This window comes from Trachymyrmex cornetzi, unplaced genomic scaffold (genome assembly GCF_001594075.2).
Source record: "Trachymyrmex cornetzi isolate Tcor2-1 unplaced genomic scaffold, Tcor1.1 scaffold1482, whole genome shotgun sequence".
Taxonomy (NCBI): Eukaryota; Metazoa; Arthropoda; class Insecta; order Hymenoptera; family Formicidae; genus Trachymyrmex; species Trachymyrmex cornetzi.
The window spans coordinates 29572-42198 of record NW_017296073.1 but is presented as its reverse complement, the minus strand read 5'-3'; the positions used below and the strand labels follow the sequence as shown (position 1 = coordinate 42198).

At 33.6% G+C, this 12627-nt stretch overlaps 1 protein-coding gene across 1 annotated transcript in view; it reads right to left on the bottom strand.

Annotated features, from left to right (window-relative positions):
• Window positions 1-4217, bottom strand: part of LOC108757958 (neurotrimin) — a 101140-nt gene extending 96923 nt beyond the window's left edge. The window contains exons 1-2 of the mRNA XM_018502665.1: window positions 4080-4217; window positions 1516-1656 (exon numbers count right to left, since the gene is read on the bottom strand). Of these exons, the coding sequence (XP_018358167.1) occupies window positions 1516-1656; window positions 4080-4217 (279 nt within the window). The remainder of the gene's footprint in view (window positions 1-1515; window positions 1657-4079) is intronic.
• Between the last annotated feature and the right edge of the window lie 8410 nt (window positions 4218-12627).

Genomic DNA, 12627 nt, shown 5'->3' with positions numbered 1-12627 from the left:
GTAATATAGAACTTTTACATTAGAATTTATTCAGTGTAGTAGAGATTAGAAATATATTATTAACGATTCGAATGTTTACAGGTTTATTAAATATTAATTGGGGAAAGACGCTGATGAGCAATCGATTCTCGAGACGGAAACTTTATCAAATTCCTCTTTGAGACGCTGTTCTTACTTCACGCGGTTTTCATTCCCTAATTAGTACTTCGTGAAAGCCATTACCTACATAACATTGTCGCTACATTCATTTTAGCTGACGCCAGCTGAACCGGAATTGCAAGTAAAGACTGAATAAGATCGTTCCAGCTTGTACCCGATGAGTATTCATTTTTATACCTCTCCGCGTAATTTTACTAATTAATTAACTAATTGCTTCTCCTGGATGGGAGGATTCTTCAGGCCATCTAAAGTGCGGCAGTATGTAAAGAGCCTCAGAGAGAGATAGAAATTCGTTTAATTTTTTTCGTGGTTTGCTAACGAGGTCAATGGGTTAAACAACTCAACCTATTGTATAGCGTTCCGGATTCTCTTTTGTTCGAGAATATTTCTGCGAGTAATTTTAATTTTATAATACATATCGTTTCTTTTATGCGTTAATGTAAAATCTACTAGTACCAACGCGCACACGTTGTGTAAAATTAATAGCATAGCATCGATTGTATAGCAACCGATATTGAATTATTTTAACTTTGGATGCATTATACATATATAATCAAATGTAAAAAAATTTATAATTCTTTATTTTATTAATAATTTGACCTGGCGGAATATCGCAAATGGAAATATGGCAGACAATATGTAAAACTGATGGAAGAAATATATTATAAATTTTAACAGCATATTTCCATCATCTTGAAGTTTTGTTCAATCGCTATTCGTTAACATCGATAACATATTTTTGCATTAATATTATGAAATTGCCGCGTCACTTAAAATAATTTAGTATCATTTAGATACTTCTTATTATAAGGAGAGAAGGAGGGGCATTTGCAGTGCTGTGAAATGGTCGCGAAGAATTTCGCAGCCAGTTCGTAACTACTTATTCATGAATTATTCTTATAAGTATGCTGTAAAAACACATTTTATGATTCTACAAAGCGCAACTTGAGGTATAAGAATATATCGGCTGATTATATTTGATTAATAGAAAAAGTATTAGAATTTTTAATTTTTAGTTATTCGCAGTATCTCAATTTCTTAAATTAATTTATCGAGATCTTTATGACGAAAACGTATTGATTCATTTATAAGAAAAAAAACGGTATCAAGATATGATTGATTTTTTTATGTTAATGATTGCATGAGAGTAAGTCTAAATTTATTATAAAGAAAGCTTTAAATATGTACCCGTATTACTTAATATTAATTAAAAGATATGAAAAAGAAAAAAAAGTTTTTGGAATTTACTAAATATAAAGACAAATTTAATTGACATAATAATGATGTATCGTACTTTTGAAATTGAAAGGATCGATCGGTAAAATGCTTATACGCATCTATAAAAATTCGAATTACCTTGTATCCGGCGAGATCTTGAACTACGCAGGAGAGAATAGCTTCTCTTCCCACCGGCGCGGTTACATTGGCTATTGGCTCCTTGAATTTAGGATCTGAAAGGGAAGATAAAATGCATTGGTTTAGAAAAATACATAAAACCTGTTTATTGACGTGTCGTAATGAAAGAATTCTAAATATTGTGTGTGTTCTAGCTATACATTTTTAATCTATATGTAAAACTTGGCGAAGGCAATTCTGTTTTAATTTATTCAATTGCAATTTAAAATAAATGTAAGATATAAGTGAAAATAAATCAAATTTATTCTATCAATTTATGTGTGCGTGTTAATTTATTCTTTCGATTTTTATTTAGATTTACCTAGATTTTCTTTTTAAAATGATTAAAATTGATTTTGAAAATCTATTTATTTACTGTTCGAGAACAAAAAAAAGTTAAATTAAATAAATTACTTGGCTTGGTCATTAAGACCAAAATTAAATGTATGTATCTATTGTCGTCATGTTTTATTACATAGATTATATTAAAAAAGATAATTTTGTTACCTTCCTCGAGTAAGAGAAATACTTACTAAATGGTATTTAAGTACTTATTATATTCGGAAAACATTCACTTTTAATTAGGTAACACTATGTGTCACATTTAGTCTCATTTCATTTTAACATTTTTCAACATTTACTATTATTGATACGTATAGATATAATAGATAATCTAAATAAAGTGTTACAGACTAATATCTTAGGCACTACTGTATAAATATACATGATTTATATAGTATTTTCTTATAATATACGAGTCTTTTAAATGTGTTGCAAGGGAAGTCCTTCTAAAAAGGTGACAGGTGAGCAATTTTGAAATTTGAAATAATATAAAAAAAGCAATATAATCAAAATCTACGTTAAAAATCGTGCATTTTAATTGAAACATTTTCTTTCTAAAATTACAGTATCAAAAATTATGGGTCATGAAATGTGTGTAAAGATCTACTGTACGGTACATCGGTTAGTTTATGTATCAGTTATATAAACTCAAAAATTAAATTTATAATTTTCTGTAATTATTTTATTAAATATTGAAAAAAATATTATACACAATTTGTGCAAAACATTGTATCTTCAAATATCAAGCGTGAAAACGCTAATATCGCATGGGAGACACACGGAGAAATTATATCTAGTGATATAAAATATGATATAGGGCGGCAAAAGGCGCCGGAGAGAAAAATGGCACACTAGCACAGCGTGAAAGATAAATGCACGTTTGGATTGCCCGTTGCAGATTTATCCTAGCAATTTAATGCAATATTATTGGATGCACTCAATGTGGCGTGCAATACGATTGGTTTGTGTCGTATCTACGATACCAATAAGAAGCGGATATTGCGACTTATAATATGAGTGTTGCCCGTAGAACGTGAGATAAGAAAGACGGACATTATGTATGCGGAAACAGAACAATGAATGGAGGCTGGGTGTAGCCCGAGACGCAAGTTAGTCATAGGCAATTTGGTAATTTGGAACGTTAGCTACCGGCCTTCTATCAAACATACGCATGGACATTGACCAAGTGTTATTGGCCATTCGTAATGTCGAACGTAAGCATATAGAACGCGGTTATCTAGAACACAATCTGCGTGTACAATTTATAACAATGACCTACACAAATTTCAATTACGACTCTTGTAATCCGGACCACGTTATATCAATAAGAATTTTTGCAGCGCGATAACGCACGAAATTGAATTTGATGGTAAATTGTATAAAGTATAAATTGATTTTTATTCGGATCGATAAGTTTTATTATATCATCGTTATTGAAGCGAAATAAATTGGTTAACTTGAATGTACACGTGTGTAATCGCGGGAAAAAAATTAAATTAAATTTCTCCGCGCTAGTGTATCTTTACAAAACGTGAAATGTACGCGTTAACGGGAAAGGTATATGGCGCAAAAAGAGCGATCAGCACAAATATATGTATTCGATTAAAATGAATCCGGCAAAGTGTGCGTATCCCGGTATGTGTGTATACTGATATAATCGCTTTTCCGGTAACAGAATTGTAAATAAAATACAAGCTCCTGCGCTGTCACAAAAGCGTCATCTGTTCCTCCATTGGCGATAACGCGCAAACGTCAGCATCGATCACCGGCCAAGGATATCCCTGGTCGCCAGTATCGCCGATACGAAATTATTCCGGTGACTGCATTACGATATTGTCCATCAAATCTCGCCCGAGTCAACGCACATAGCACGTTCTAGCGAACGGCAAACGTGGCCTCTCCGAGCTATGAGAGAGCCATTAAAAGGTCAACATCCATCAAGAGCCAAAAATGCCCCATGGAGATTGTTTGCGAGGGTAGTGAAGCGATCAGGAAAGCGGGCGGGGCTGAAACCAGCGCGAACATAATCGTAGATGGCTCCGTAATGGGAGCATAAGGGAACCATAATTCCAGCGGAGAGCTTCCCATCCGTCGGCGGCTTGCTGGCCGTGGTGTGGCCCTCGCGGGAAATTTGGCCGATACCAGGGCCTTCGCTTCGGCGGGCATTGATGGATCGGACTTACCCGCAGAATGGCCGTCCCGGGTCCGAAGTGTTCCGGTGAGAACTGCGAGGAGAGGACCAACGGATTTTTTTTTTCTAGCAAACAAGAAGCATGGCATGGCGGAACGACTTCTGAATGACATACGACTCTCACCGTCATGCTCTTTATTCGCGAGAATGTGCGAATAAAGAGCGCGTATCCGCGAGCCTCGACTTTCGTTCGAATTGAACCTCTCGATCTATGTGGAATTGTGGGAGAAAAGACCATGACGGAACGAGTATGCTTATGACGGATCAGCTTCCGAGTATGGACGGAATATTATCGTCTTCTTATACTCCGGTAATAACTCACTGTTTAATCAAGAAGCTCTCAACTTCATATAATTAAAAAATTTGTGTTAAATTTAATAATTTTAACATATTTTACGTGTTTAAAATAGTGTTCACCTAAATTATTGTGTTAATTTAACACAAGATGAACATGTTGGAAAGTAACATAAATATTATGTAAAAAAATTAACATAAAGAAAGTAACACTGACACAATTTATAAGCAAATGTATAAAGAAGCATATTTTTTATAAAATTAATATTTATGACATGTTAAATTAACACATATTTTGTTCAATTAACTTAGAATTTACATTTTTTATTTTGTTATTTTTATATTATTTGTTCATAATATTATACTTATTCATAAAGCGCATTATTTTAACAACAAGAAATATTCAATATTAATTTAATATAAAATTTGTCGTTACACACATTTCAGGATTTGCAGTAATTCAATTCCCATTAAAGTATAAAAAGCTAATTGCTTTTGTTTTATCATATTTAATTCGTCGCGATCTGTGTTCTTTGGGTCTGCATTATAAAAGTCGCGCACTGTATTTACTACCTTCATCGTATTTGCATCGCAAATCTCAACGATAACGTTCAACGACTTGGAGTTAAATGCTACCGCCCCGCTGTAAATTTTACCAGAAACATTATCTACGGTACTGTCCGATTAACTTCGGGACTGAAGACAAAAATGCGCCTTCGACATCGACGATTCTAAAGTAACGTGGGCACTGCACTTTTCGCGACCCTTTATACCCTCTGCTTCCCGCATATTGTCGCCCGGCATGGCATTTTAAGTTATAGCCGACGAAGCGTATGTAAGTAATCCAATAGTCGACCATTTCGAAAAAAGCGAGCAAGGAACGGTGAACACGCGAGAGTTCGGGCATGGAGAGCGAAGGGCGATAAAAAATATCACGAGCGTTCGCCGATGCACATCGTCACTAATGCACTTTATGGGACGAACGTCAAAACATCAACGTCCGGATTTCGAACACGAGAACCAGCTGTAATTAAAAACAAAAAAATTCCAGTCACCCCGCGACATTTACGATTCGAAATAAGTTTTCATTTATGATCTCATTTATCTGTACGACCGCTCCGGCACAATTCGGGAAAATAGTATAACCGTGATATATCATTGCAAGAGAAATATGTTTTCGATACGCGGGTAATATAGAAATGATATATGACGGACATAAAAACTACGTATAATTAAAAACCAGAGACAAAGATATAGATGATAAAGGGTAAATGTTCGTTATACGAGCAAAATGATATTAATGTCCTTGTAATTAATCTCTTAATAATGTGATATCAGCGCATTATATTAATAACATTCTATCCGTAAGTAAACCGCAGCCTTGTCTATCGCTGTTGCTCGTGAAAAGCCCGCATAGCTGAAAGCCAGTGAACCGCGTTAAAACACCTCCGCAACGTGGTATTTCTCACCTCGACGACCATACTCCTTCGATTTTCGTCGCTTCCGAGTGGATCGCTCGGAGCGAGGTCAAACGGAAGAATACACGAGAGGCGAAGGATCGTGATGGTTCTCCGCGGCGAAAAGAATTCGGGGCAACCGGAAGTGCTGGATTTCTCGCATGACACCGAAAGATTATTGTCGGTAGACGCAGCTGGGAAGTCGATGCATAGTTTTCGACCATGCAGTTATAACACCGCGAAATAACGAGAATTCCCACCGACAAACTCGCTCACGCCCTATTTATGATTCTTCTCCGGCATTTATGGCAGCCGCTGGCAAATACGCGTCGCGAAATCCCCGAAGCGCGAGATTCTTTATGTACGCGTGTTTCCCACCTCTTTTTCCACTTGTTTGTCGTGCTTCGGATTCTCGAAAGCTCGCCTCTTTTGCGACCCGCTCGTATTTCCCCCCTGCTCGATCTCCTCACCCTGGTCGACCTCCGTTCTCATTATCCGACCCGTCGCGACTTATTTGAGTTGATTCGTGCTATCCTGCCACTTCCTGTATTCCGTGTGCATGCCCTTTGATTCTGGTTCGCTGTCCATTATTCGAAAATACTATTGGCATTGAGAATTGCTCGCTTTCATCTCTCTCTCTCTCTCTCTCTCTCTCTCTCTCTCTCTCTCTCTCTCTCTTTCTCTTTCTCTGTGCTCCTGTTTCTACCATTTACAAAACAATATTTACTCAGCGTTTCTCAGTTCTTACACCGTAAAATAACTAATCATTTACAATCTAATAATTTAAACTAAATAAAGGAAAGGAGAAATTATGGAGAGAGAGAGAGAGAGAGAGAGAGAGAATATCATATTTTGTTTCATTGAAATATTCATTATCATATTCATGTGACATATAATAATTTTTGATACAAGTTTGATAGCTGTAGACTGATATTAATTATACTGAGAGATAAAAGTTTTTCGGGTATATAGAACGAGCATAATTTACAAAAACTGAAAAGGGAATAAAGATTATAGTTATGGAATAGAAAGATACGGAACACCACTAATTGCTATACCTAGTATAACTTTACATATCGAATACACACACATATGCACACATCTTGTTATTAAATTTAGCTCATTTATATCATTTGAAAGCCACATTTGAAAGCTAAATTAAAGTTACAAAATTAATACCACACACTCTCTTCTCAAAATTCTTCTCAAAATCTTCTCTTACATAAGAGTCCTCACCTGTAAAACTGAAATGCAGCTTTTACGATAACGTAGTATAAATATAATCAGTATGTTATAAATTAAGCAACTGTAAAAAGTAATTTTGACAGTCGCCCCCCCCCCCCCAGAATGTACAGCGCAAATTATATATATAAGAGATATCATGATATTCCATAATCTTTATACCTATTCTATAACCGCTTTTTTTTCCTTTATTATTGCGAATATAAATATGACATAAGGTAAAAATAACTGATCAATAAAATTTTGATAACTTTACAACGCAAAGCGAGAGCCATTCCACACGAAATATGAGTTGGGTTAGGTTATTTTTTGGGGGAGGTGCCGCCCGTCGCAAGGAGACGGCATATACCGCCTCCACGCAAACACTTTACAACGCGAAGCGAGGATTACCCCACCTCCCCTCTGCCTAGAGACGCACAACTTTTTACGCGAAGTGAGGTTTAGATTACACCTCCCTGCCTAGAAAGTCGTGCGCACCTAGACAGGGGGAAGTGGGATGGACCTCGCTTCGCGTGGAAAGTCAAATGCCCTTAGACAGGGGAAGAGGTGGAGTCCACCTCGCTTTGCATAGAAAATCGTCACGAAATTGCGAAAATTGTGCTCCTTTTATGTAATTTATTTTGTTAATAACTTTTTAACGAGTAACCAGCGATGGCTAAAACTATCTGGAGATTAAAGGAGGTCATGACCTTGACAATATATGTCAAAGTCAAGTTGATTAGCGAGGTGTCCGTTATTAAATAATTACCAAAACTTGTTTTTTGAACATTTAATATAGCGAGTCCTAGCTTTCAATAGACTTTGTATAAATGCATCAAATAAATTTTGTATGGGTGTATTACCTATATCATCATGAAACTACACAGTAGATCGCTTATAAAAGCTTTGAAGAAAATATGTATAGTGTAGATTTCGGTTGTCAAGTTGGAAATTAGAATAAAAATTGGATTCTCTATACGTTGTTATGTACCTTTCTTTCACATGATTGAAAGAAAAAAGACGAAAATCTATATCTCGCAATATAAAAATGCTTGGAGGGGTAAATAAAGTTGATATTTCTATTAAAAATAACGTCCTGATAAATATTTTAATAACGAAGCATTGTACGTGCTACAGAGTTTTTATTGATATTTTTATATTCAGTGAGAAAAACGATTAAAACTATTTTATTTCACGTTATAAAAAAATGTATTTATTTGTTGTGAATGTGATTTTCTAGAGCTTATTTATGACGCCTCGGTTGGATAATATCGACGCCCAAAGCCTAATAGGAAATTTATTCGCTCCCTTTCTCATCGCAAGCTCCCATTTCTTCAGCCTCTGTCTTTATTCTCAGATAGAACATTCCCTTCCTTTTATGCATCGTCTAATTCAGCACTTGGACTTCGTTTTTACCCGCCGTTCTTCCTTTTCGCACCCGTTACGTCTCTCATCGTCTTTCTCGTTTCCTTCTCATTTTCTCAAGACTCAGCGCCTCCACCGATCTCGTTCTTCACTCGTTCATTTTCATCCCTCTCGCTCCAGTATTTCGCAGCTCCTCGTGAACCCACGTGGTACAAAGCGTATAGCATAATAACGAGCCATGAACAGCGCAACGCGTCGACCGCTTTATTTCACCATTTCTGCAGTCTGAAATATCTCGCTCCTCTGAAATCACTTCGCGCGGACTAGCGGTAACTTCCCTTGCGCGCGCGGCTCTCTCGTTGCAAACGACTTAATGCCTGCAACGGTAACTCATTCGAAACTCATTCCTTGCGAGAAATAGTTCGTGGGAATCTACAGGAAACACGAGAATAGGATCCGTGTCCAATTTGTTATAATAATAGACCACGACGTCGACCACGAAATTGATGTACCATAGTCAGTCAGAGATAAACGATGTCTCGAATCGCGACAGTCGCGACGAAAGAGCTATCAAATTTTTAGTTACCATTAATGTTGAATTGTTGAGCAACGAAGATCGTATATGCATCCCAATTTATCTTGCTAGCGTAACAGTTGCCGGAGTTGCTTTAGTGTCGATTTATAACTATTTATGTTTGATGTGAAAATAAATAGAAAAGCATTTAATTTTCGATCGTAGCGCGGAACAACAAATGATGACCGCAGAAAATCGTTTCATTTGAAGAAAGAGGTCACCGGCGGAACAATTAATTATTCCAGTGTCGTGTCGTACAACGGGGCAGTATGTTTGTGCGCGATATCACTTGTGTCGGCGCGTTTCAGGTTTATTGCCACCAGGATGTGTTGGCAAAGAAGCAGCATGTGATACTTGTAACAGATTGCATTTCGTGTCGGGACACACTTTGTTATCTGGGTTTACACTTTCATGCACCAGGAACGACCTCACGTTTCCTACGTCGTGTCGGTCTATTTATTTTGGCCACTTGGGTTTTCAAGGTGCTGTCGACGTGTTCGTGACAGCGGCTCTTTTCAAGTTCAGCAATCCAGCTTGCAAACTATTGTTGGATAATGTCAGCTGATATATGTAAGGTTGTTTGCAACAGCAGTGAATGTGAAAAATATTCCAAAACTATGCACATAATGTTAGAAATATTTTTATATTATTTAAAACGCTATTCACAACCCTTTCTCGACATCGCGTGATTTTATAAGATTTACACATCACAATCATTCCGCAAGAGTTAACGCTGAATTTAAGGATATATTATCCATACAGTCTGTACAAGTAAATTGAAAATGTGTTAATGTTTATATCTTAAATATTAACTATATATGTATGAATGTTGAATAATATTATCTTTATTTAACACACAGCACAATTTTATTATTTATTTTATTTGTTATTAAAAATTAAATTATTTAAAATAAGAATATATGACGAAAATCTGATTTTTTGTATTTTAAATATTCAATATGCTTTGCAAAGTTTCATTGCAATGCAGTGATTAATTTGTTGTGTAAATAAACAAATAAATTAATTTTGTTTATTTGCAGAACTAATCTCTGCATTACAATAAAACTTTACATAAATCATCTTAAATACTTACAATTAGTGATACATTTTTTTTTTTAATGAGATTTTTGTTATTATTTCTTTATTACATTTCCATTAGAGCATATTTCCATTTTTCTTCAGGCTCTAAACCGCTCCTAAATTTTTCGTATTACTTTAAATGCGATCTAAAATAGTCTATAACTTTTTTATAATTTTTTCATCTGCTTTGTTTTAGAAATATGCATAATAGTAAACATATCTCTGCACTGTTCACAATTTTTATTACGTATTTAGAATGAAATTCTGCGTAGTAATTGACCGCCTTATTCAATGCTAAGTAAGCTTATAAAGTTACACAATTGTTGATATATTCTCGAATAATTTTGTCACTTAACATTTTATTTCATTAGTATCTTTTTCTGGCAAAAGCTAAATGTCAGATGTGTGTGTGTATCATAATATATTTTTAAAACGCAAGTTATTTAAAATATCGCCGGGATGATTCAAGGTATCCAGCATGCTCTATCTTGCGTATTTACGCGCTTATTATGATAATCTATATAAACGATAAAGTTTATAAATAAATTATCCGAGGCACAAAAATATCGCACTTTATACATTTCGCATTTAATAAGTAATGATGGCATCGTAAAAAATTCAGGTCACCGATTTGCGTGAGTTTACAGAATAAATCGATCCTCGATACTTTCTATTTCAAAGACAGAACACCGCGAGAATGTGTTAAAAGTCCTTCATTGAAGAGTTGAACAAACGAGCGGATTCAAAATAAAAGCTCGTTCATTTGCTTTAAAATAGTAAGTAAGCTATAAATATAACAGTTCTGCAAACACTTCAATATCTAATTGATTTGTCTTTAAGATAGAATCAACTTTAAAGTAAGACACTATTAGTTTTGTATCATTATTTCGGATTACATATACTTAGATTTTATTAGATACTAGTATATGACTTAAGAAGGTTGTAAGAGGCATAAAACATATATATTAATATTTTTGCTTTAAATGTGAACTACATACATGTGAAAGTTATGTTTATAACATTCTGGTTTTATTGAGCAATACATTTTTATAGGTTATTTATTTTATTTGTTATTAGTTTTATTGTTATAAACAAAAATTGTTAAAATAATAAAAAAAATCTAAATGTTTTTATATAAATATATTAAGTACTAAACATGACTTATGCAAAGTTTCATTGAGATTCACCATTAGTTTATAACAAATAACAAATTTTATTTATTTACTGAATAATTAATGTCTGCATCTCAAGATAACTTCACAAAAATATTGTTGAATTCCCAGAGTATTTATATAAAAAAATTGAGATTTTTATCATTATTTTATAATACATTTTCATATATTTATATTAGAGTACAAATTTAAAAAATATTACTACTTATAATAACTTTTGATCCAGATGGTCAATTGTTTCTATTTCTTTTTGTATTATTATTAAATGAAATTTAGAATAGTCTGTAATTTTTTCAAGTAGTTCTTAACATATTGCATTTGCCTTACAACCTTCTTAAATGCTACTTTTTCTGAAAATTTTCACTGCGTCTATATGTATAAATGTTTGAAAAATGAAAAAATGAAAAAACGGTCTTAAATTAGAAACAGGACCGTTTATATGAATAAATCAACTAAATACGAGAAACACCAATTACGGTCAATAGGCTAATACAGAAATATATATTTTAAATAAATTTATCTCAGAAATGACTGCATACCGATTACTTTTTAGACTTTCAACACTGTTAATCTGAAATACCAATAATCCCTCAAAATTTAATTAAATCGCTGATTTGATGCTACTTGCGTCTTAAAACCTGTAAAAAACTTATTGCAAAAAATATGACCTCGGTCGGCCAGTATCAAATTTTTTTAATGTTTAGAAATGTTTTCTCTTTTAATCTGATCATAAATTTTTAATTTTAATTCAACATAATAAATTTTAAAAAATCTCAAAATTTAGACTATATAAGATCTAGTTATTTTATATATATTGTAAAAGTAGTGTATTGTTAGACCCAGACAGCGCAAAATATTTATGATAAGTATTTATTAATATTTATTTTTTTTAATGTTATACATATAGATATTTTATACATATTTTATACAAAGCTTTATTCGAAATATTATTAAAATATAGATTAAATATTTTAAGTAATATTTATGATAAATACAAATAAATATTTCTAATAAATATTGTTTACCTAGATATTAATGTCTCATTAAGTACTTTTACTATAACATAGCATTTACTATAACATTTACAATAAATATTTCATAATATTTATAATAAATGTTTATGATCTGTGTAATCTAAGACCACAAAAATGTTCACAAAATATTTAAAATAAACCTTATAAATATTTATAAACATTTTGTAAATATTTTATAAATATTGTTTGCCGACTGGGGAAGGTGTGTGTATTAGATATACGACATACATAAATGAACTATTGTTAAAGAAACTACATAAAAACTATAGGATAAATGTATTAAAGGGAATTAGATTATGCTACTTTAGAAGAGAGACAATTTGTTATTTCTTTGCCGTTCCCT